This window comes from Pleurodeles waltl, chromosome 6 (genome assembly GCF_031143425.1).
Source record: "Pleurodeles waltl isolate 20211129_DDA chromosome 6, aPleWal1.hap1.20221129, whole genome shotgun sequence".
Taxonomy (NCBI): Eukaryota; Metazoa; Chordata; class Amphibia; order Caudata; family Salamandridae; genus Pleurodeles; species Pleurodeles waltl.
Genome location: NC_090445.1, coordinates 1,610,632,943 through 1,610,659,952, shown reverse-complemented (window position 1 = coordinate 1,610,659,952; position 27,010 = coordinate 1,610,632,943). Strand labels below are relative to the sequence as shown.

Genomic DNA, 27,010 nt, shown 5'->3' with positions numbered 1-27,010 from the left:
GCAAGAGAAGGGTTCTGCCATGTTTAGAGTGAGCAGAATAGTGCATTCTGAGTCTAGCTAAATGCTACACTTCACATGAAGTCCTCAACAGGTGGGAGGAAACCTAGTAACCCAGTTAGTCACGACATCCCCCTAGGCTCACAGTGAGCATAAAAGTGGCACCCCTGGCACCCAGACATCAGATCACATCCGTACCAAGGAGGTGACCAAAGAAGGAATGCCCTGTCACTCCCTGGGTCCAGCAAATACTGTGCCAGCAGTGCCCAACTAGTAGAGAAGTTGCCCACAAGTCAGGTGACTCCAAGAGTCAGTTGGCTGACTCTCTTGTTAACACCACAGGGCCCTAAAAGCTTTGAAGTGTCCACCTTTGAGAGCCCAGTGTCAAGAAGCCTGGCCGCCCCAATAAGCTAAGTTGTAGCCTGGGAGACAGAGTCCTGACTCTCACAAGCCGCACCTGAGCCTGCTTGATTCAGGTAAGTTGTTTGGTCACCCAGCAAGGAAGCAAGCACTAACCAAAGGAAAATGCTGGGTTTACTACAACCTGAGATCAAGAGACTAGTGGACCAGTGGCAACTGGTCATGCTGGACTTTACCTGGACTTCATAGGAATTCGACAACTAAGGCCAAAGTCGCCCCCCCAAATCCAAGCTTGAGGACCAAGAGGTGGCTACAGGAAGATGCTCCACAGCAGCACAGCATCCCTGAGCATCTTTGCCATCCTGAATCCCTTGCATAAGTCCACTCCATTGAATTTAGTGGCAATAGGATTCAGAACGTGACTGGAAACTGCTAAGAACAACAGGTATCTTCCCATGAAGCAGTCTGGTCCATGTGACTATCTCCCTATTGGAGTTGGAACCCCCAAGAGTGCCCATATAGCTATTTACAACTTGCTTGGTGTGGCTAACCCTAGCCTGCAATCACTGCAGATTACCAAAATGTATTGCATTTAGTGAAAAGCAGTGATTTATTGTTTCTCTCAAAAATCCATATCGCCATAGTTTCCAATTTGCTATGTGTCACATTTCTATGTCCTTGGTGTGCTTATGTCTGACATGTCATTGACTTACGTGTGACACTAAGTGAAACTTTGCCTTTTGCAGAAAAAAAAATTATGTTCATGTAATGACAGATTACAGAAATGTCGCACTTTTTGTGCACAGGCGTGGTCTGGAAACTGCCTTAAAGTACTGCAGGTTTCTTAAAACTTTTTCGAATTCTTTTTCTCACTCAAAATATTATTCTCTATGTAAAATAAAATATTAATTTGACAATATAAGGTATACATTGAGATTTCCACTGTGAACAACAGACCATCTTAAAGCAAAACTGAAACAAAATGATGTCACTTGGAAGAAACATTGCAAACCTTAACTGTAGTCAGGACACCATGCAAATGCATTAACAGTTGTATAATATTACTGCTGACAATAACAATCTGCACATGTGTAATTGTTACAAGGAGCAGTATTTTCATTGCAGTATTGATTTAATTCCCTTCAAAAACTGCACAGTAAGAAAAGAATTACAATCACTCTGCTTTGGCAGATAACATTGTTTTCTTAGACCCATCTTGAGACAGAAAGAAGATAGTGGTTCTATAACAGGTGCACATGATTATTCCGTTAGAAACTAGATGCTCCTCCTAAGGAAGCCAACATGTCACACAAATTTTCTGACGGATTCCATCAAGCGCTGCAAAGGACCACACACAACCTACACGAGTACCACAATTCGCTTGTTCCTCGCTTAACTCTACTCTGACATATAGGCAGTGTTTGCAGCATGATCCATGGCCAACTATGTGAGATAGCCCAGGCGCAGCTGGTGGTCTGTTTTTGCAACACAGTTGCACATGTGAAACATTGTAAGCATCACAAACCATGGCGAGGGAGAAGGCAACATATCAGGGACAGGTTCTGACAAAGTAAGACAAATCATTCTGTAAATAGCCTCCAAATAGGATGGGAGCCTACCTTGTTTCCTGAATTAGACCGAGATTATCTAAATGCTGCCTCAAGTCTGTTCTTCCAGGTGGTTCATTACAGAGCTGCTGGCAGAGACTGGCACGTTTAAATACCTGTGCTTCCTGGAAACAGTCACTGGGCAGCAAGGTGTGGTCATGGGGCTGTGGGGCTGAGAGGGGGGCTGAGCGGTGGGGGTACCAGACAGGCAGGACTCGAGTTACAGACGGAGCAAAACATAATAAGAAAGGGATAGTGTGCCTCATTGAGGTGCTGTACCAACTATCTTTTATGACAAATGCAATTTAGTGTAGTGATGCGGAAACCAGCACTAAAATGCATTAGTCTGACCCTTGGCAGGTTGTATCTCTGGAATCATGTGGTAGATTTCTGTTGTTTTGGTGTCTGTTTAAAGATAGAAATACCATCTATTTTTATAAATGGGTGTTAGAATGCTATTGTGTTGCATATTCTTTTTTCATTCATCTTAATCAATTGTTTTGGTACTTAAACCTGACTGCTCTGAGCTACAGCTTCCCAGGACTGAGCTCAGGTTTTACAAACAATCCTGACTGGACATGATACAGATTTGTGCCATTATTACAAAGCGACATTGCACAACCACACCATATAATAATCCACATTTACCCACACCGATGAATGATAATGCTGCCCCCCCCCCTTTGCACTGGAAACTGAATCTATTGATTCCAAGCCAGAGCTCAAGAAATGTTTGATCAAATCCTGACCACCCTGAACAGTTTGTGAAAAGAAAGTGCAAGTGCTCAAAGCCCTTCATGGAATGTACCCATAAAAGCCCCTCATGGAATGTACCTATATAGCAGTAAAGAGCCAGAAGACAAGAGGCATCGCAACCCCAGACTAATTAAAGAAAAAAATTCTGGCTCAAGACTTAAGTCCCAAGGCACTGATCCACTTAGGATTCTTGTTTGGGGGGAACAAAATTAAAGGCATAAGGGTCAAGTTTGTTAGATGAGGTCTGCATCACCAGTTTCTCCAGAGAAGGATGCAGCATCAAGAACACAAAACCCCCGTGTGATGCACGCAATTTGATGCCTAACCCCCAAAGCAGAAAAATGCATGGATGAAGCTGTTAGAATTGGGTCCACAAGGGCACCGTTTTGGGGAATAGGAAGGTCAGAAGTAGATAGCCCTGGTTTATAAATGTATGTAAACAAATTCCAGGGTATTCCTCACATTGCCGATTACTATGGCAAAAATAGGATGTCAAGAGCGTTAATCCAGATTAAACTCTAATGATGTAATGATGTGTCTAGGCCACAGACATTTTACAAATCCCAGTGAAAGCCTGAATCAATATAATAAAGTGGAGGAGTCTGTCCACATTATAATCATTCTCATTGTGTACAATAACCTGAGACATCTGTATATGTTCACAATCTGAGACAAAATGGCTTCAAATCTAGCAAATCTCTAACACCCCAGAAGGTGACCTGCAAGTGGCTTATTGTAAACAGTAATGTTGTGCCTTCATGATTCCATAGCAAGACAAAGAACAAATCCTGGACAACCAATAGTTAGAGTTTGTGAGTGGTGCCAGTGGGGTTGAGCGTCTCAAGGTGCTGAGGGGAGGGCTGCTACTGCTCGAATAGCCATGTCTTGAGATGTCTCCTGAAGGCAAGGAGGTCCTTGGTCTGACGCAGGTGGGTGGGAAGAGTGTTTGACGTCTTGGCGGCGAGGTGCGAGAATGATCTGCTGTCGGTGGTTGTTCTGCAGATGCGTGGGACGGTGGCGAGGGCAAGGTCAGCGGAGCGAAGCTGTTGGGTCGGGCCTTCAACAATGGAAAAGAAATAATGCCCAGTATCATAGGCCAAAGATGCTGGCAGAAGTGCAACTATTTGTCTTTGGCTCTGTGGGGCCTGAAGGCACACGAGAGGGAGGCAGATCTATTTTGGACACCTGCTGGTTTGTGCTACGGAAGGATACAACCTGATGAAGATTTGAAGATGGTCCAAGAAACTCTTGGTGCATCTTCTCCAAAGTCAAGTCATGCTCAGAAGATTAAGAAGCCTGTGATGAGGCTACTGACTTCTAGGCCTGGCCCAGGAAAGCCTAAAGGAGTTCTTGTCCTGTTTGTGAGGCTCCTTAAGTTTTCTTTGCATATCCTTTCCTTGATTTTGACTTACCTATAGCTGGAACTCAATTCTGAAGGGCCCTCTCTATATGTAGCTTTGCTCCCACTCATTGATCACCTTTGAATGCAGGAGAAATCATTTGGTAAATGACTTAGCATTTTGACACCACAGGTAGCTGTTGAGTGGGTCCTTGACTGACATCTGTTTATGAACTGTGCATTTTCTATGCTGGGAGTATGTGTCCTCCTTGGTTGCATTATTTTTCAATGGTCCTCTGACTTCTTTGTTTATCACAGTTTTGTATTGTTTTAGTTAACAAAAACACTTTTATAGCCCACCACATTTTGTGTTGTTTTTAGACGTTTTATTCATAATTGTAGCTGTAACAATCAAAATTTGTTACATCCTGGACTTCATTCAAATGTCCATATCCTTTAACACTCTAATCCTCAATGCATTTGGGCTCAAAACCCCAGAGGTCCTTCTTCAGGGAATATGCTGTGGTTACAAGATATGGTTTTAAGCTTTGGTCTTCAACTGAACGGACATGAATGTTAACAGCTTGAGAAAAGGCATTTCGGGTTATAAGCCCCAATTGCACTGATGAGTTAAAACCTTGAACAAACCATATGGATATTTAGATGAAGTCTAGAATGTAAGACGTTTTGATTTTCACAGCAAAAATCATGAAGAAAAATAACACACAATTTGGCAACAATAAGTGTTCTGTCAAGTAAAACAACTAAAACTTTGTGACAAATAAAGAAGTCAGTGGACACTAGATAGGTAGTGCAACAATGGAGGACACACATCACCAGCAGGGATAGTACACAGTTCATTATATTGAGTCCCCAATAATCAGTGGGTTGCACCCACAGTTGCACATAAAAGGACAAAATACTGAGAAATGCAGAATTTTCTACACGGACATCTGTTTATGATACATTTAAGAATATTCACAGGAACGGAGCTTGAGATCCAACTAAAACGGCATGGAAAAAAGAAGTGGAGGCAATATGCGGGATGGCACCTAAACAAGACTCCATGTCATCATGCCCAGGGGCATACCAAAGTTTAGAAGCAATGAACAAATGCTGGTGCAGAATGTGATGAACTCACCGGAGGTCCTGGCAACCCAACAAGGCCCCGCTGTCCCATTCGGCCCTGGACAAAAAAACAGTTATGTTAGAAAATGAATTTCCATCTGGAACTAAAGAAGGAAGCTATGAGATAAATATTCCCAAACAAGCACAAACACATACTCAATGCATCCAACAAACGACGAAAGTGAGCTCTTAATCACCCAAAATGACATTCTGCACGACAATGACTCCTGTTTTTATTAACACTGTTGAAATAATCTGCATCTAATCTGCTATCATGCAATATACACAGCCATAAGCCCACTTAATATAGATGGACTAAGATCCACTCATTACAACAAACCTGTTTAAATGTCACACTAATTAATAAATTAATTACTTAAAATAATTTCCTTTATGTTATATGACTATGCTTCTGCAGATTCCATATTTGAAGCCCTTCTCAGGAGAAAGACTGAATCTGAAACATGTTTCACTGCAGTAGCCTGACATTTCTGCCAGGTGGTGCCTCTTCATATGGACAGTGAAGTCAGATGGCTCAATTGAAAGTGATGATATTGTGTGAATATATACGGTGTATGGGAGTTTATCCCCTTCGCACAGAGGCCACAGGAAAAACATTACACATATAACAAAAACAACAAAGACATATTCTTAAGAAGGGTGTAGAGAGATTAATTATATAGAATGTTACAGAAAGTAATCATTTATTTTTCCACTGGATCGGCACTTTTGCAGATTCTTTACTTAAACCACTCAGAGAATTTGTGAAAGAGTTTAGGACAGTTCAAACTAATCAGACTAGAAAATTATGAAGACCTGTTTTGCCAAAATAAACATGCTTCCTATTATCCAGAAAAGAGTATAGAGGAATAAGTAGCAAATTGGCAATTCTTCTGAATTGGTATATTTTGCATCAGTGCTGACATGGTCATCTATTCTTTATTTAAAAAAGCCACATAAACCACCAGGGTAGGTTTGATTTTAAGTTTATAGCAGTATTTATTTATCAATGAGAATCACCCACATTCGGTGAGCTTGCTTACCTCTTCTCTAGCCCACTACTGCTAAACCTGCTGTGGTTGATGTTCTCACCTTATAAACTGATGACTACATTGCCTTAACTTGCTTTACTGTTGAGCAGGGTAGACCAACTTGGATTGTAGCCCAGGTTTGTTTAAACTTGCCTGAGGAGTTGAGTATCTTTTCCCCAAAGGGACAATATCTATAAAATGGCATGGAAACAACTACAATTAAAAACCTTCAGATAATCCAGTGGCTCTTATCCAGGCATGCCTCCAAGGCTTCAATGAACTCCATGGCCCAGGATACCATATCAACTGTGTCCAAATAAAAAGCTATTGACCATTGGTAACAGTGTTTCTGGTGCATACATAATCATTCTATAAATTACCAAAATTATGAGTAATATTTCCAAGAGTAAGACTGGTTCAGAAAACATGTCCTCAACAATGACTACTCAGTGACGGCTGGAGGTACCAAATGGCTGCACCTGTGATTGTGCCTTGGATTTTATAGTCCCCTAGTGACATAAGGCACAAGACCAGTGTCCTGGCATCAGTTCCTAATAGTTATCCTGTATCCCACTGAGCATGGAAAACCATTCGCCAGGGCCAAACAGGTATGGAGGACAGTTACTGGTGGGTTTTAGCAGTCACTAGATCAGTTCTAAATCCTGTGGCAATAGAATGGGCCTGATGCAAGGGATAGAGGACGCTGAAGATGCAAGAAGATGTTGAGCTAGTGTGGTGTGTCTTCCTGTGGCCACCCCTCTATCCTTAAGTTTTGGGGGGTGATTGTGGCCTCCGTGGTCGAGTTCCCAGGGTGTCCGGGAGAAGTCCACTGCAGGACCTGTTGCCCCTAGAGTTGCCACCGGTCTACTAGTCTCCAGTTACTACAATCCACTTGGTTTTCTTTGGCTGGCAATAACTTCCTTGCTGGCTCACCAAACTGCACTCTAATGACTCCCTTGGGTCCAGCAGACACGGAGGCAACTTGTGAGGTTCACGACTTGGTCTCTCAGGCTTCAACTCAGTGTCTAGCAGAGGTCAGGCTTCTTGGTGCTGGGCTATCAAGTGCGCAGGCTTCTCATTTTTTATGACTCTTGGAGTCGCTTCCTCTGTCTGGTACTCGTGAGCAACATTCCCATGAGTAGTGCACCACTGGTGCAGTATTCCCTTTGTCAGTCCATAGGTGCAGCTGGTGCAGTCCAGTCTTTGGTGCAGCCTAAGGGCAGTCATTTGGTCTTCTCGCCATTATACATGTGATCTGTGTGTCGAGAGGGCAGCAGCTGTGTGCAATTGAAAACAGCTACTGGAAAACTGTGAGCAACAAAGTAGAAACTTTTTAAAGTTGCCATTTGTAAAACAGTTACATTAACTTCTACTTCAGCAACAAGTAGGGATTAATGCAACAATTTGTTTGCTACCTTGAAGTGCCATTTTTAGTATCCCATTTGGAAGTTAGCACTACTTAGTTGTCAGCATGTAAACTCTATACTCACTAATGAGGCTACTAGCCTTGCTACCATAGAAATCGACAATGTGAATTTTAATCTCAGGACATGGAGAAACACATGTCTTTCTTTTTAAAATAATGCATCCTTCCTTTAGGGCTCAATAGGTTTCCCTTAGGAGTAACTCATAAATATTAAAAAGTAAGGTTTGGGCTTTACCATGGGCTTAAATGGCAAAGTCTAGCTAGCAGTTTTAAAACAACCCTACTAGCCTGCAATGGCTGGGGGCCATGCTTTGCTCTGTCAGACCCATGGTGGCACAATTCAGTGCTTCAGTCCACGAGGGACACCTAATTGACAGGCCCTGGGTACCCCTGGTACAGGATAGTAGGGACTTAACATGCCAATTGGTGGTAAACCAATTAAAATACACGTTTTAAAGCTCAGAAACCTTGCACTGAAGCCTGGCTGCGAGGTCTCAAATAACTTTCAGAATCAAAAAAACAGCAGCAACAGTCTAACAGTTTGGAGGTGATTATGCAAAAAGAGCCATTTTCTTACACCAACTCACTGCGTTTGAGGGAGGGCAGTGAGGAATATGCAAGAAGATAACGTACCCACCAGAAATACTGTTTCCAAAGATAAGTAGCTTTTTCTTCTGATGGATACATCTTACATCAAATTCCTGGCCTTCTAACTGAGACTCATATCAGTACCTCCCTAGGAGATGAGACTGAGCAGTGGTGGTAAACCACTGGAACTGTGCAACATAGCTTGGTAAAGCACCAGTCACTGTCGTAATGAGGCAGAAGTGGATAGCAAACGTATGCAAGGATGACCATGTAGCTACCTGGAACATGTCAGCAACCAGCATCCCACTAGAAAAAGGCACACAAGCAGCCATGGATCTGGCAGAATAAACACAAATGCTCTCCTAAGGGTCTTTCTTGCCAAGAGCATAGCAGATCACGATTCAGAGCATGAACCAACACAATATGGTGTGATAAGTTAACCCCTTGCCCTCTTTAGCTCCAGCAAAGCCCACAAAGAGTTGATCATCAACCCTTTCCTGAAATGTAGGTGATGTGAAAACAGCCAGCATGTTTCAGTTCTAGTCTGTGTAGATAGTCTTCCTCCTTGGTTGAATGTGGAGGAGCAAAGAAAAATGAAATAAACCGGGCCATATCTAATGTATAAACTACCGTAGGTATGAAGGAAATGCAGGGGCTAAAGACCAACTTATCAGGGAAGAGCACTGTGTAGGCTGGATGAACCAAAAGGACCAGAAGTGCTCCAGCCCTACAAGCAGACGTACTTGCCACCAACAGCTCAATTTTGGAGTCTAAGGTTGAACCAGCCAACTAAATAAAAACACAAACTGGAAGACACTTCCTGTTCTGGACCACAGCAAAGAGATGTCTGAATGGAAATGCCAATCTGGAGAAGATCACCTACCTCTTTATAATTCCCATTCGAGGTCCTCTAGTGAGAAGTGACTGACAGCATCCGCCTACATTTTGAGGGAGTCTTACTGGGACTTTTCCTCGTTACTCTGCCCAATACCTCATGCATAATGCTTCCCAACAAAGGTCCAGGACCCTATCCCACCCAATCTGTTGATACAATGGATTCGTCGTGGTAGTGTTGCCCAAACCAATTTGGTCCTTGCCTCTTGCAGTTGAAGTGAGAAAGGCATTCAGGCAAGGCACAGTGCCAGAAACAAAATTATATGCAGGCTATGCTCCAAAAACAGATTATATGCCCCATGCCATCATTCTGCCCAGAAGAACACAGCACCCTAACAAGAAGGAATCTGTAACCCTTGCAGCCTGAACCTGTGGATGGCTTAAATGACAACCTCTTGTAAGGTGTGATGGGTGCATCCACCATTGCAGATCCTGGTGCACTAACTGGAGAATTTGTCCACAGCCAAGAGACTTCAAGGATTTTGCAACCACTGCCTCCTCAGTTACACCTGGAGGACTCTCATCAGACATCTGGCATGAGGCACCAGCAGGATGTATGAGGCCTAACAGGGGAAAGCCCCATTAGACCTACTCTGAGCTTGAATCAGACACACTAGAATTACCACTCGAATATCCATGAACCGCTGAGAAAAAGGGAGGGCTTTAATAAGGGTAGGAACAAGCACCGTCTCAATAAAAGTCAGGCTCTGTGTGGGCGATATCTGGACATTGAGAACAATTATGGTTGGCCTCCACCATACGAGTGACCCCGACCTCCAGAGATGCTACCATAACCACCAGCATCTTTGAAAAGTTTGCATGGGCCTGTCGTTAGTCTCAGTGGGATGACAGCAAACAGTGCTAGGACCGTTCTGCAAACCTCAGTTAGTATCTCTAAGTGGGAAGAACAGGAACATGAAAGAAGGCATTCTAGAGATCTATAGGCTCCAACCAATCTCCTGAGTACAAGACCAACAAGACTTGGCTAATGGACCGCAATTTTAAGTGGCCCGGCTGGAAGAACAGAATGTGAATTCAGAAGGTAGAGATCCAGAATAGGCCTCAGGCCTCTATCTTTCTTGGGAAACAAGAAGTAAAGGGAGACAAATACCATACCTCTCCCTTCTGGAAATACCAATCCTATGGACTCATTTTCCATCGAGGTAAATACTTCCACCACTATTCAGCATGTGCTGAAGGAAGAGAGGTGGTCTGGAGGGGAGTATAGGAAGAGAAGGTACAGCTCGACGGATGATTTGGATCACCTATCAGCCCAATATGACTGCATTCCACTGACAGATGATCTGGATCACCCATCAGTCCAATATGACTGCACCCCTGGAAGGTGATGTCAAAAGGGAGGGCATCAGAGCACCTTGGATGTGGAAGAAGATGCAGAAGATGTTGGGGGCTGAATCTTCTGATGCTGCTGGTGACACCTCCTGGATCCATTCCTGCCTCAAAAGGAGCAGTTCATTTGCTGTGGCATCTTAATTGGCTTAGATGACTGTTGTCAGGACTGCAGTGTGGAAGAACCACACTACATCCTATATTGTTAGTAGAATTGCTGTGTAGGGGATGCCAGACTTAAGGTGTGACCCTCAACCCTGCTGATCTTGAAACATTTCAAGGAGGAGTTGTCCTTCTCTTGTAAATAAACACACTCTGCCAAACAGCATGTCCATACGTGTAGCAGGGATATCTTCTCAAAATCTAGTGGAACACATCCAAGTATTCTAACACATCGGTATCCATGCCCATAGACTGAGCAGTGGTTTTCTTGGAGCCAAATCCAGACTTTAGTATCTGTTTCAATACAACTTGGCCATCACTCATCAGGTCAGTAAATTACTCTTTCTAGCAGGCTAAAAATCATCGCTTTTACCAGCTTCTGCAAGGCAGGGACCTATCAGTGAAAAAGGCAAGTGGTACTATCATTGCAGAGAGCCAAATTAGCCAATCTGCTGGAAGAGATACCTTTACAGCTTAAAGCATCAAGCTTTTTGGATTTCCATCCGGAGGGGCCAAAGGGAAAAAGTAGGAAAGTGGAGTATTAGGTGGTGTGTGGGTTAGACCTCACCATGCAATACTATCACAATACCTCAGAGATGATCCTTGGTTTCACACTAGTAAACCCTCAGCTTATTCCTGGTAGTGTGACAATAGCAGGCAGGTTTTACTTAGAGGAACGTGGGAACGTGTTAAGCATTAAACAGCACAAACATGGATGATAAGTGACTGGCACAACTGAAAGAAATCCGACACCAATTTAACAAAATAGAGCTGATTGCTATATAATTTTAGTCACCAAAACAAACAAATATAGGTTCGGCAGAACCGGAGATATCGATTTTAGAAGCAATAGAAAATAACTGCAGAAATTACATTTAAACGCTGCATTGAAGTCAATGGGAAAATGTCATATGTTACAAAAAGTGCACTTAGAAACTGAGTTACATGGCACTCTTTGAGGTTTAAGCTAGCGCAGTCCCTGGGACCATATCATGTCAGTCAGAGCAGTTTTACCTGGCCCATGGAGTCCAGGTACAAAGTTGTCCTGGCTGTCCATGGCGCTGAACGGGACTTGCAGTGAAGTCAATGGCAGGGATGCCACTGGTGGGATCCGAACACTTGGAGGTCAAGCTGAGGGGCATCCTTATGGGTATGGTGGTGTGGACCCTGGGACCAGGGCAAAACAATCAGTTTGATCCTACCAGGTCTATGAGGTCTAGGGGCAGAGTTGTCCTGGCTGTCCATGGTGCTGAACACTGTTTTTACAGCTGGCAAAAAGAGGCTGCTATACAGATGCAGACTCTCCGCTGGGGCTGAGTTGCAGATGTTGGATACAGCTTACATATTGTGCCCCGCACCTGCAGCATTGAGGAAATGGCAACAAACAAGCTTTGGCAGCAGTAAGGAGGCAGAAATCCTTTGGGAAGTTACCAGGGTCCAAGCGAGTGAGGTATTGGCCTGAAACTTGGAGGCAGGCTGGACTACAACCCCCAGAAGACACCAGGTTACTGTCGATCTCAAGGCGGGCCTGATGGCTGGTGAAACTTTGGATACTGCTGCTATTTTTACTTACAGTATGCAGGTGACTGGCGGCATCAGTACAAGGGAGACAGAAGGTGTTTCTTGTTTCCACAGGTGTTCCTCTGGTCGGGAGTTATGAGTTTTAACCAAGGACGAAGGTCAATCATGCAGTTCCCAGACTATTGCCTCAGGGACAGAGTTTCCTTCCTTTGCTTTGCAGGAGGAGACAGAGTTCTGTTATTAGTGATGCAGAGCTTCTATAGATCTTTCTTTGAAGTTGGTTGATCAAATTGGAGGTTCTGGTGTCAGGGGTGTCCCTTAAATCCAGCATCTAGTGGAGTTAGGGGTGTAAAGGCTAGTGGCCAATGGGCAGCTGGCTCCTACAACTAATCCAGCACTGAGGTGACCACATACGGTGGGACAGGTCACTTAACTACCCAGAACCCTCTAGTCTGCCTCTCCTAAGATGGCAGAAATTAAAATTTAGTGCACAGACTGGTGCTGCTCACTCTAGAGGTGTGGTCAGGCTGGGTGCATGGCAGCTGTCCTTGACACAAGATTCGTGTTGGGGGAGAGAAGACACATTGTTTGTCACCAAGCTCAATGTAGGAAGCTGGCCTGATGTGTGGTGGGTACCTATGGTACTTACACCTTATACCAGGTCCAGGTCCCTTATCTGTAAAGTGTAGGCAGTATATAGAAGCCAGGCTCTCTAGAGGTAGCTGTGGATGAGCAGGCTTATCTAGGAGACATGCAAAGCTCATGCAATACCACTACAGCCACACTGTACTGACACACAAGAAAGAAAACACTTGGTTGTACAAAAATAAAGGTACTTTATTTTTGGCACACAGTATCAGAAAATTCTAGAGAGGAAACCCTCCAATAGGAGATGAGTAAATACACTATATATACACTAATAAACAGTAAGCATAAAAAGTTTGGAAAACAGTGTAAAATATCAATAAGCAATAGTAGCCCTAGGGGGAGCCCAAACCATATACTAAGAAAGTGGAATGCGAATACAGGGTCCCCACCTAGGTATGTAAATCGTGTAGTGGGGAGCTGGGAGTACCAGGAAACCACACAGGTAAGTAATGCAGTACCCCCCCAGCGACCAGGAATGCAGGAGTAAAACACTGGATTTCCCCAAACCACCCCAAAGGATGAAAAGAAGAAAAAGAAGACACCTTGAACAGCCTGCAAGAAACCAGCAGTGGATTACCTGAGCTGGAGACCTGTGGAGAGAGGGGACCAAGTTCAGAAGTGTCTGTGGAGTCTGGGGGGAGTAGGAGATACTACCCACCCAGAGGTACCTTTTGGAGTTGGTCGACTAAGAAGGAAGACAGGTCAGCACTGCAGCACAGAAGCTGAAGAAGAGTTCCTGATCTGTGCATAAGGTGTCCCATGCTGGAATCTGGAGTGCAGATGGGTGTCGGTGAAGGATTTCAACCAACAAGCCTTGCCAAAGGCAAATTCACAGTTGGGGGAAAAGAGGTGCTGCTGGGGACCAGCAAGGTCCAGTAGGACTCAACCCAGGAGGGGGTGTCACAGGGAACCCTCTTTGTCACAGAAGGTCCACAGGAGCAGAGGCAGCACCCACAGGTGTCGCACATGACAGGGACACTGAAGTCGCTGAAGCAGTCCACGCACCACCACAGAAGTTGCTCCCACGTCGCTGGAGGACCACACAGAGGCCCAGGAGCTGCAGGAGGGAGTGCTGGGGGCTGGAGTTACATGTTGCCTGAAGTTCCCCTTTGAGGTGAAGCTAACAAGCCTTGGCAGCTGCAAAGGACGCAGTGCATGGGGGTACTATCTGGCGTGTATTGGAAAGGACTTAGCACGACCTACGCAGCCGGTCGTCATTGCAGCTAGGTACCTGTGGTTTCAGGAGAGTGATGCCTTCACCCCAAGGGAGACTCCTTCTTCTTCTTGTGCAGGCTGAAGAGTCGCAGTCTTCTGAGGACGCACAGCTGGGGAAATGTTGCAAAGCTGGCAGGAATTCTGGATACAATGTTGCAGAAGATCCTTCCTCATAGATCTGCAGCTTGTAGGCTCCTGGAGGGTCCGGTCGCGGTTCCAGAGGCCAGAATTCGAAGCAGAGATTGAGGAGTCCTGCTGTAAACTTCCAAGCCGAATCTGAGGACCCGCCCCAGAGAAAGACCCTATATAGCCAAAAGAGAGGGCTTGGGGACAGATGTAGTTAAGTTGGGTTTTGCGACTCTCAAATTGTGAGTCAGAGCGACTCGCAATTTGCGAGTCGCAAAACCCTATGCACAACAGTGTCCCTGACACTGTTTGCAACTCGCAAGGGGGTCGCAAATGCCCACCTCATGAATATTCATGAGGTGGGTCGCAATTTGCGACCCCCTTCAGACTCGCAGCACTCACAGGGATGGTGGCCTGCTGGACACAGCAGACCACCATGTCTGTGACTGCTTTTAAATGAAGCAGTTTTTTTTTTTTGTAATGCAGCCCGTTTTCCTTAAAGGAAAACGAGATGCATTACAAAAATAAAAAATGAAACGTTTTCATTTCATTTTTTCAGAGCAGGCAGTGTCCATAGGACCACTGCCTGCTCTGGAAAAATGTTTTTAATGCCATTCACAAAGGGGAAGGGGTCCCATATAGACCCCTTCCCTTTTGCGAATGGGTTAGCACCCATTTGAAATGGGTGCTAACTGCGATTGGTTTGCAACCGCGTTCGCGGTCACAAAGCAATCTGGCATTGCACTGCGACTCGCAATTAGGAAGGGGACTTCCCTTCCTAATTGTGACTCGCAAACCCATTTGCGATTCGGTAACCAGGTTACCGAATCGCAAAACGGGTTTTGTGCATTGCATAGTGCAGTTTGCACGTCGCAAACGGCGAAAATCGCTGTTTGCGACGTGTAAATTGTTTCCTACATCTGGCCCTTGGTCACCTAGCCAAGTAACTACCTATCAGAGGGTGCTGCTGACGTCACCTGCCTGGCTTGACCACTCAGATGCTCCCAGAGTTCCCTGCCAACCTTGGAATCAAGATGGCAGAACACAGGGACCCTCTGGAGGAGCTCTGGGCATCACCCCTGGGGTGGTGATGGACAGTGGAGTAGTCACTCCCCTTTCCATTTTCGAGTTTCGCGCCAGAGCATGGACTGGGGGGGATCCCTGAACCGGCGACGACTGGTTTATGCAGGGAGGGCACCAAATGTGCCCTTCAAAGCAAACTTGTGGCTTGGTGAGACTACTCCTCCCAAGCCAGTCACACCTATTTCCAAAGGTAGAGGGTGTTACCTCCCTCTCCTAAAGCAAATTCTTTGTTCTGCCTTCAGATCAAGCAGCAGGAAGGCAGAAACTGGTCTCAGGGGTGGCAGCAGCTGGGCTTCCCGGAAAAACTTGTAAGACTGGTGGTAGCAATGCTGGGGGTCCTCTAACGAGCCCCACAGTGCATGGAATCATACTTCCACTACTTTCAACAGAATTAGGGCCCGATTCCGACATGTTTGATACGAAACAGGCCCAAGTTTGGGGTTACCATTATGTAGCCGGACATAGGTAGTGGCCTATGTCAGGTACACATATAAAATGGCGTCCCTGCACTCACGAAGTCCAGTCAAATGGGGCTGGAGTTCGTGGGGCCCCCTCTGCTAGTGCAGGGGCGCCCTCACACACAGGTACCTGCACCCTGCCCTCTGGGCTCAGAAGGCCTACCATAGGGGTGACTTACAGTGACCAGGTGTAGTGACCTGTAGTGAAACTGGGTGCATGCACCCGGTTCACTCAGACTGCAATGGCAGGCCTGCAGAACCCTTTGCATGGGCTCCCTATGGGTGGCAGAATGGGTGGCAGAATAACTGCTGCAGCCCATTGATATCCCCTGGAACCTCAATGCCCTGGATATCTAGGTACCATATACTAGGGACTTATATGGGAGGGCCAGTGTGCCAATTGTGGGAAGAAAAGGTTGCTAGCAACCAAATTTAGAGGGGAGAGCATAATCACTGAGGTCCTGGTTAGCAGCATCCCAGTGAACACAGTCAAACACACTGACAACAGGCGGAAAATGGGAGTAACCATGCCAAGAAAGAGGGCACTTTCCTACACTCAACATACCTAGGCGGTACCATAATGGAGCTAGCAGCACTGGTCAACTGGGACTTAAGTTCCATGTTATCCTATGGACAGGGTTGCACTTATAGTGTACCATAATGGAAAGGACGCTATAGAGGCATATAATCTGGTGCTTACATGTCTGCACCTCAAATATAATGCACCTTGACTCCTGGGCTGCAAAGGACTTTGTTAGGTGTGTCTGACATACATGTAGGGCAGCATGTGAGACTGTGCCACTCATGGTGAGGGCACAGTCAACCTCGAGCAGTTTGCACCGCTCTGGTAGTCTGCAATGGTAAGACTGCCATCGGTAGTTTGCCTGGGTCCTCCAGGACGGCACAACCTTGTGCTACAGCACTGGGGAACCCTTTACCACTTATATCCTGGTTACCCTGGGTATCATTTACTAGGGTCTTAATAAAGGGTAAGGTTTTGCCAAACAGGAATTCATCACGTCGCCATGACAATTTATAGAGAGAGAACATACACTGGGGCCTGGTTAGGGCCTCAGTGCAACATCAGAGTTGAAAAACCAGCAGCTAGGGGTTCCAATAGGGGGAAAAAGAGGGGGGCATCTGCAAAGAGCCCAGTTTTCTTACAGAAAGTGTTTGGGAGCTGCTTAGAGAATGAGAGCTGAACTACCAGCCTCTCTTTTTTTGTACAAGTACATAGAGCACGCGTACGCATCTGATGAACGGTGTGTAGAATGCCCGCCTATAAGGAGTTTCTCTAATGCAGCCATTATAGAATTTAAGTGTAATCAAGTGTAATCAAGGGAACTGCACAATTTATGTCTAAATATTAGGCTTCACTTCTAGCAGAGGGCGAAGTCAGTTCAACACCACCTTCTGAATGACTGTTGTAAAAGAAGATCTCTCCTCAGAAGCAGAACTAGAGGGCTAAGGAACATTTGCTTCACTGTAAATAGTTGGCAGGAGATGATCGGCTTCCATGTCATGATCCTTTGTGCAGTCATGTGTGTTTAACATCCATCGCTAAGGCATATGTATCTAAAGCTAAACTCTCTTCCAAAACCTAGCCTTTGGACCCTGGGAAGGAGATCACATAATGGTTCTTTGTTAAAATATGCCATGGCCTCCTTCACCACATAAATGGCACTTTCTCCTACTGTTACCTTGGCTGACCCGAGAGTTTGCCCTGTGGGCAATATCATTACCAACTTCAAGACTGCACTGCAGAAGGGCTCGTATGAATGCATGAAGGTGCCCTATTCCATTTTGACATCGCCTTAGGCACTGGTTGCCAGAGCCTATGGAAACGTAGAGGGGGAATGTCAGGACTGGAGAGGCCAGATTTGCCATCCTGCTGGACCAGGCCCCTATTGTCCCTTGGGAAATGTTTCAAAGGGTTATAGAAACATCCTGGACAAGCCCAACATTACCAGCTGGAAGGACTCGACATGCACTGGGTAAGCTGAAGGAATGGGAAACTTGAGCCAGAAGTTTCTGAATGGCCCTGAGATCAGGACCGTTTCCTCAAGAAAGAAGAAATTTTGTCCTTCACACAAATTTATCTGGATGATCTCCACTATTACAGAAAGGAGCGATAGAGGTGGTTTTACATTCTCAGAGAGCAAGAGATATCTATCCATGGTACATCCTCATTGTGATTAAAGTCAATGGGAGGCGGCCTAGTTTTAATCTTTGTTTTCTGAACAAGTTCTGGAAATAGGAGACGTTCTAAATGTTGTGGCATAATGGCAAGTGCTACAGACTTTGGAGCTGGTTAACCAGGCTTGAGTCTTGGCATCGGTTCAACATCCTATGACTCTGGGCAAACCACAATCTTGTTGTGCCTACCAAAATAAATATGTCATTGTGTAATCTAACTGGTGCTCATCCAAAGTGCGCTCCAATGCCTTCGGGTCAAGTTTGTGCTACATGAAACAGCAACAAACAAAATCTAGGACTCTTGGCTTTACAAAAGCAGCATTAGATGTATCCTCAGGTCACCCGGATGCTGTGGTATATTCTCACAGGAAGTGCTCAGGCTCACCATGAGAGGACCTTAATTTCAAGTTCAAGGTACTACCTTTTGGTCTCTCCTCATACAGAGAGTATCCACAGCCATGTATTTTAGAAGAGCATCAGTCACTACTTCCCATAGCTGGACAACTGTTTTTTTCTGACTGTTGTGGCATAATGCTTGTTTATTTTTTCTTGCACAACCACTCTTTCACAAGCACTGGGTGTCTGTAAACTGGAAAAACGAGTTTCTTTCATTTGGTGATGGTCTTTCTGCTGGATATGAATATTTCATACAGCGTAATCCTAGTCAGATCAGGACTGGCACTAGAGGATGGCCTCAAAGATTGTATTCTACAGGAGTGTATATACAATAGACTAAGTTATGTTATGATTATTTGTATAGCACAGATCTCACCCGAGATGGTATCCAGGCATTGGAGAGAAAGAGCTCTGCCCACTCTGACAGGACAATAATGGAAAAGCCAGGTCTTCAGTTTCTTGCAAAATCTGAGGACTGAGCTGGTTGCTCTGTATAGGTTCATGGCATTTCAGGCTTTAGGAGCCAAGTACAAGAAAGAATACACACTGGCTCTGGCTCTTTGCAGGGGAAGAGAGCCAGTAGGTGAACATCCAACTGATGAGGTTATTAAGGTATGTACGTCCTAGATTGTGTACAGCTTTGTATGTGTGGCTGAGGAGCTTGAAGATAGTGCCTTTGTGGACGGCAAGCCAGTGGTGGACTTTGAGATGTGAGGAGATGTGCATGTGAAATGGGAGTCTGTGCATGAGTATGGCTGCAGCGTTTTGAAGCACCTGGAGGTTCTTGGTGAGGTGAGTGGTGTTGCGGACCTTGTGCGTTGCCATAGCTCAGTTTGTGGGTGATAAAAGCCTGCATGACTTTTCTAAGGGTGTTGGTCAGGAGCCATTTGAAGATGTTTCTGAGGATCTTAAAGGGGTTGGAAGCAGGAAGTGCTGACAGTGTTGATTTATTTGCCACCAAGAGTTGGTTGTCTAACATTATCCCTAGGTTCCTAGCTTGATTGTATGGAGTGGGTGCTGAGTTCCGTTGGCCTCCTGGTGAGGTCCACAATGAGGTGTCTTGCATAGAGTACCATGTCCATCTTGTCTACGTTGAGTGTCAGAAACTTGGCATTCATCCAGCTGGCTATTTTGGACATGCAGGTGGTGAACTTAGTCTGGGTATTGGGAATATCGGAGAAGGGTAAGATGAGCAGGATACTGTCGGCGTCTGAGATGATACAGTTTCTGTAATTCAGACGGTTTTGGCAAGCACTGCCATGGAGGTGTTGCACAGTGTGGGGATGAGTGAGGATCCTTGTGGGACTTCGCTTCCGATTGGCAACTGCGGAGGTGTATGGTAACAGGCTAACTGACTGGGTGCATCTGGTGAGGAAGGAGCTGATCCACTAGAGAGAGTGTGTCCATGTAATCTAACTTTGTGGAGATGTTCGATAAGGATGGGGTGAGAAATGTTGGTGAATGAAGCTGAGAAGTTGAGCAGGATGAATGCTGCAGTCTCTCCTCGGTCCATGACCATGCCGATTTTCACAGTGGTGGCGATGAGGGCATTCTTATGCTGTGGTTGCACCTGAAACCAGACTGAGAGGGATCAAGAAGGTGGCTGTTGAGGAGGTTGGCCAGTCATTTGTTGACAAGTTTGTCCAGGACTTTAGATGGATAGAGAAGCAAGGAGACTGGTCGGTAGTTTGCCAGATTCTTCTAGTCTGCTGAACGTTTCTTCAGTAAGGGTATAGAGGCATGTTACCCAGCATCCAGGAAGGTGGCTGTTGGGAGGAAGTCGTCAAGTATCTAAGTCAATCTTAAAGTCGCTTAGTTGATTTTCTACATCAGGGTGGTTCTGAACAATCATCCCATCTGAGTCTTTCTTGTCTTTGAAAGTCTTTCTACAATTCAGGACAAAATACTCTTTTCAAAAAGAATCCTGATCAATATGCAAAAGTGGCTTCTTGCCTTTTAGGCTTAATGAATTAAGGTACATTTTTCGTACCTTTTGCGTGTGCAAGAATGCACTGTCTCCCCTGCTTCTGCGTCTTCAATGGAATTTTATGGGGGCTGAGGGACCAAAGCTCTCAGTTCTTCCATTATAAGGGACCTCAATGATTGGACTGTGCCATTCCTATGATGCAGAAACTCTGCACAATCATTTTGGAGTTGGGATGAAACAAGTTGCTTTTACAGTATTTCTATCCCAGCTTAAGGGCAGACAGGTGCAAGCAATGATGGACAATGCTACAGCAATGTGCAAGCTAAACAAACAGGCGGATACTGGCTCTCATTATCTTTGAACCAAGGATCTAAAACTCTTTGCAGAGGTCGAACAGGGGAATTGTTATGTTAGCAGCTTATGTAATAGCAAAGGGGAACAAGAAATCAGACTTTCTGTGAAGGCTATATTCAATGAGCCAAGAGTATAAGCTTCCGCCCATGGTAGCTCGCTTATTATTTCAAGAATGGGTATTTATAGAGATGTACCTTTTCCCAACTTTGCAGTCAGCATTACTTATGAAAGTATCCACTGTTAGAGTCTCTAAGGGGAGCTCTATATCTGGAATGCAGTGACATGCTTCATTATACATTTTTCCACTGCTTTTACTGAAAAAGGAAAATTGTCACTACATGACAGATTGACCATCTTGGGATCCATTCTTTCACCTTTTATGTCATGCTTCTCCATGGTCTCTCTCCTCATAGGACAATTGTTGCTTCACCCACATATCAAACTGCTCAGTCTTCAACCCTGGAACTTGAGAGGTCAGCCCTTTCTTCTTATTGCTTTCTGAAGGAGGTAGTGGATTCTCTTTTGGCTGGTCACCGGCCACCATTTAAATCATTTTATTGTAACAGAAGGTTTCTCTTTGAACTGGTGTTCTGTGCATTGGTCAGGTTTTAATTTTTGCTATTTCCCTGGATGAAAAGGGTCTCAAAAGTGGAATAGCCACAATCACAGCCTGATTGACTTTACCTCATTTATCGAAAAAGGAAAATATAATCTGTATAGGCTAGCTCCTAGGAAGGGGTTGACTTACCACATATATAGATCCAATGTTTTTTGGAAAGATGCTAACTTTTTTTTAATGCTTCCATGGTCCAAGGTACCGAGTCAAGAAAACAATTTATCTGTTCTCTTCCTGTCCAAGCTAGCACACCAGTAATAGACTCACTCTCTCGTTTAAACCTGACCTCACATGCATTTTCTGGTCCTTGTTCGCTCATGCAGAGTTAACGATTCTGTTTGAGTGGCTAATGTGTTACTGCTGTAGTTTTACTGTTCTGCACTTTTAATATGGTGAGGTTTTCTGGTGATTATGTGTGTCAAGTCAACATGCACAGAATCAATGGACACCCTCTATAATAGGGGCTGGAGGCAGAAAGCATGTCCTGTGTATTTCTCTGCTTCTGGTCTGCTATAGCTCATGGATGAATGGTGTAATCTTCATTTTCTTTTTAATGTCACAAGAAAGACACCATTCCATGTCTTGGCATAGGTGAAATCCATCCCACATACAAGTTACTGCGTTTGCATATTTTATTTTTAAGGCATTCAGTATAAAAATCACATCCCAGACTGTGCCCCAGAACTTAGTGACTTGTGCAACCATGGGTATACATAGGGAAGTTAAAGATGTGTAGCACTGTTCTGTAGGAGTGTTAGTGCAGTCTAGTTCACAGTTCAGCGGGCTGCGAATGCCTTTCTTTTTCAGCAACATTTAACCTTTGGTTGGGACAACACTATTGTTAAACATCTTCCTCAATAAAGTTTAAGCTCCAAGAAGATGGGCAGAAAATGGCTTTCACCACTTGCAAACAGCACTTCTTATACCTGTAAATAGGTAGGAAGCAAAAAATGAGCAAAACAACTTTGGTCCGAAGAGCCATAGTTTCTCTGCACACTTTTGCACTTCATCCCCACAATTTGGTTTCCTTTACAGGGCAGGCATCACTGCTCTATTCAAGGCAGGGTGGGTGTTGTTTAAATAGGAGGAAAGAAATGCTAAGGCAATATCAAACCACAAATGTCAAAAGTATAAAGGAGGATGTGTCCGTGTCTTCTGTGGTGTCACTACAATACATAAATTGTCACCTGTTCCATCTAAATAACCATGTGTCTGCTAAATTAATTAAACAAGCCACTCGCACATTAAGCACAATTAATTTGTTACTCAGCATTCTCAATTCATTTTCTAAATATCTAGATGTCTTTTAGGACATTCTAACTCTGCATCTACTGAGGACCATATCATAAAATTAGACAAATACATCACCTTAATATACAAAGACTTTGTACAACTGATGCTCACTGAATAACCAAACCTACAGCCTACTAAACCACCCAATGTTACAGTAGATCTTACGACAAGAAGCAGTATAACGAAAGTGTATTTACATACATGTACATACAAACATAAAGATAGATAGATAGATAGATAGATAGATAGATAGATAGATAGATAGATAGATAGATAGATAGATTTAAGTGTTTTAGAATCCTGCACAGGGGTGGAATTATTTTAGAATTCATCATGACAATCAAAGAAGATCCTATGTTCAAGAAACCTGAACAAGGTTTTAAAGAGGACAAAAGCTTTTTACCCTATTGCCTCTGGGTCCAGTTAATCCTTTTGGGCCATCAGGTCCACGGCTGCCCTACAAAACAAAACAGGTAACCCAATTATACCATACAATTGTTACTCAACACGTCCAGAAATACATTTTTTTAAATACTGCAACTCCTTATTCAAAAATGAGATCCTGCACCTGATGTTCATGCAAATATGTAGCACATATAGGAATCCTGTTACCAAACCAGGTGTCTGCACCTTTTGCAGCTGGTTGACTAAGCCACCAGGAACCTAGTGTGGTACTGATAGTGGTCAGGTTACCTGTGTTAATGAAAACCCCAGAATGAGTATGCCAGTCTGCAGCTTAAGCAACCAGAATCAGTGTTGTTGGGTGTGGAGGGGGAGCCAGACACTGACAATGTTGAATATGGAACCTGGATAAAATACCAGTTTATACATGTGAATCATCAGAAAACTTAGAGCAGCTTAAGCAAAGGCTTCAGCATAGAAAATACATACTACAGAGCTGATGGATTTAACTGACCACACAAGAGGGAACCAGAAACTGATTATCATCTATTTTTGCTGTTTTTTTTATAATTTGCAAACACTTGATGTGTGTTTTTAAGACAAATTACAGTAAAAGATTATGTAATGAGAAGGGTCAGTTCATACCTAGTAATTAAGAGTTCTGATTGAAGTAATAACTATTAAGCAACAAAGGGGGTCATTCTGACCCCGGCGGGAGCCGCCCGCCTGGAGGGAACCGCCAGAATCCCGCTGCGCGTTCACAAGACCGCCGCGGGTATTCTGGGTTTCCCACTGGGCTGGCGGGCGACCGCCAAAAGGCCGCCCGCCAGCCCAGTGGGAAACAGCCCTCCATGAGGATGCCGGCTCCGAATGGAGCCGGCGGAGTGGAGGATGTGCGACGGGTGCAGTGGCACCCGTCGCAAATTCCAGTGTCTGCAAAGCAGACACTGGAATTCAAAGTGGGGCCCTCTTACGGGGGCCCCTGCAGTACCCATGCCATTGGCATGGGCACTGCAGGGGCCCCCAGGGGCCCCACGACACCCCTCACCGCCATCCTGTTCCTGGCGGTCGGAACCGCCAGGAACAGGATGGCGGTGAGGGGGTCGGAATCCCCCATGGCGGCCCATGGGGGATTCCCAGGGCAGCGGAAAACCGGCGGGAGACCGCCGGTTTTCCTGGTCTGACCGCGGCCAAACCGCTGCGGTCAGAATGCCCTGCGGGGCACCGCCAGCCTGTTGGCGGTGCTCCCGCATCCCCGGCCCCGGCGGTCCTTGACCACCGGGGTCGGAATGACCCCCAAAATGTATACAGAAATGTATTATTGTTTATAATTCTTTTTTGTATTAATTCTGTGAGGTTTGACGTAAATGTTACAATTGTGCATTTTAAACTGATGCAGAACAACAATATAATGATGCAAAACCAGGGCACAACACCACTTTGGGTTTCTCTGTGGCCTGCCTTCATGAGCCATAGGGCTAGAATTGGGATCATCTTCCGAACTTGACTGTCTTTGGCTGGAAAGGCCCAGGTAGCCTGTGCAGTGCATTGTGTCACATTCCAATGGTTGTTTCACATTGGTATGTCCATAAACATGAAGCAAATGATCTTAACGTAATTGTTTTAGAGGATTGAATGCCTATTGCTTGAAACGGGCACCTCCTGTGAAAAACTAGTCTGGTAAACTGCATCAGAATACATTTCTGTATTTACTCAGGCTGCTCAAAAGTGTGAAATGTGTACTTACAAAACTGGGGGGAGGGTGCCTGCCATTTAATTGAGGCAAATGCATCCATGACCTTGCGAGGAACAGGGTATTCACCAAAAGCCATGAGGGCAGATATAACTCCCCGCAGTTCTGTATCCAGACTCTAAACAGTGCATAGAAAACATTTCATACGGTTGTATTTGGCTCAGGCCAGGCAACTTCTATTCAGGCAACGTGCTGTAGACCACTTGAAATTCTTAACCAAGTAACCAAGCTTAACCAAGTAACCAAGCTACTGACTTCTCCGTTTTTGTATGTTTGTCAGTCTTTCCTAGCTGATAAGGGACACATAAGGGTGAATGAGATATAAAGGAGGAAACATGCATAACACCAATGCTAGTCTTTCAAATGCATAAGTGGGCACTGAGATGTAGGACAGATGCATACCACTTCTTAACACATCATGTTTTTATCTGCAGGTACCCAGCTGGTAAACTCAGAATGGTCAATTTAATTACTTCTATATGCTTATGTGTGTTTCACTGTCTTATCTGAATTGCATAATAATCTACATAGGACTGGGACAACTACTAGAGTGTACCTTTTGCACTGTGGAGATAAAGTCCATAGAGAATGCTAGTTTCTTAAAAATCTGATGCGCTTGATTATTTGCAATCATATCATTCACTCAGACAAAAATAGCAGTTAATGGGATATAGGAAGAACTAATTCAAAACTGCAAATAGTCTTCTAAAAACAATGCACTAGCACTACTGCTATATGCCTGACTCCAACACATTTTTTGTGCGTAGCTTTTAGAATGAGAAGAAAGAAGTGCTCTAGATTAAGAAAACCCTGCTATAAGCAACATCTAGTAGATTCAGATGGATCCCAATTGAACTATTAGCAAATGTGTTGCCTTAGATATTATTATAGTTTAATTGAAGTTTTAATTTTATTATTTTATCTGCTAATCTGTATGTTTATTATGTGTGATGATTAAGGATATTTACACACAAGTGTTGATGATTCAGCATCACACAATCAATAAGATTATAGCAGAGGTGTCCCGCCCTTTCCTCTTCCATGTTCCCTGTCCAATACCAGGGGTGTCTCCATCAAAGTTTGTGTTATTTACTGGTGAATGTTTTCCTATAAATATAACCTGGTTCTGACAGACAACTTGTTTTCAACCTTCATCTTGTAAGAGTTCACCTAGTAGGACAACTTATGGTTCAAAAAGGAAAACAGAAATTCACCAGAAGGTCTACTGCGTGAATAATTTGCATTTTTATCTAGCCTGTTTTCTAAGGGTTGTAAAAACCAGCATAGCATACTAAATTAAAGAGCCAACTAAAATAATTTACCCCAACCTCACTCTCTGAGCTGATGTGTAGCAATCCAGAAACAGAGGACTTAAGGCCATATGTACGAACACTTTTTCCCATAGACACAGAATGGGTAAAAACCTTTGCTACATCTGGCCCTTACACTTTAAGACATTTCCAAATTCCTGAACAGAGCTTGGTTCACCTGTAAGACCAAGAGGTGTGGATACTATCTGGATCGAAAAGGTGGAAATATCTCAAATACAACACTTTATAGCAGTTCCTAGACTACAAACTTGGCAATGAGAGCCACCAAGCATCATACAGCTACACTATTTACAGATGACTATAGGTATGTCTGTGCTGTCAATTCTGCTCAATCAAAACTGTTTATCTCTGCCAGGCGGTGAATTCAGATAAGATGTCCTAGAGCAATATGGTGTGAAGGTCTGTTTGTCCTTTTCAGACAATTATTCCCCTCCCTACCAAACAGTGACCTCAACAAAGAATAAGAAATAATGACATCTTGAGGAATAATATGTTTGTTGTTGGTGCATAAGAAAGGTTCCAGATCCCATCTTCAGGAGCTACAATTCTAAACATAATTGTGTGGGGGAACAGCTGTTTTCAATGGAGTTTGATCAAATAGATTAAAGGAGCATTCATTTGTTTAACACTGCAATTATAAATAAATAAATATATATGTGTATACAAAGATAGATAGATAGATAGATAGATAGATAGATAGATAGATAGATAGATAGACCTATTTCACATACAAACAAAATAAACCCTATAAAGAATCTTACTGACTGATAAGAGGACGACATATGGTATACTGCAGAATATGTAACAAACACAAACAGTACCTCATCAGTAAGGAAGGCAGTACAAGGTAAGTCAATGTTAATATATACATTCTGAGAAGTTGTGTGAGTGAGTTGATGTTGACAGGGTATTATCTCTTCAAGGGTCACTGAAAGAGTGCATTACTCTGATCAAATGTCTTTTGGTTGTACTGGCACCCAACCATCAATGTTTATTACCCCAGCATTATGGGTAGGGGGATTATCCTTTCCTGAGAAATGAGCAAATTTAGTA

General features: G+C 44.2%; 1 protein-coding gene across 2 annotated transcripts in view; it reads right to left on the bottom strand.

Moving 5' to 3' along the window:
- Nucleotides 1–27,010, bottom strand: part of LOC138301234 (collagen alpha-1(II) chain-like) — a 1,268,735-nt gene that overhangs the window by 600,937 nt on the left and 640,788 nt on the right. For both annotated transcript variants that reach the window (XM_069241494.1, XM_069241495.1), the window contains exons 29-30: nucleotides 22,875–22,928; nucleotides 5,201–5,245 (exon numbers count right to left, since the gene is read on the bottom strand). In XM_069241494.1, the coding sequence (XP_069097595.1) occupies nucleotides 5,201–5,245; nucleotides 22,875–22,928 (99 nt within the window). The remainder of the gene's footprint in view (nucleotides 1–5,200; nucleotides 5,246–22,874; nucleotides 22,929–27,010) is intronic.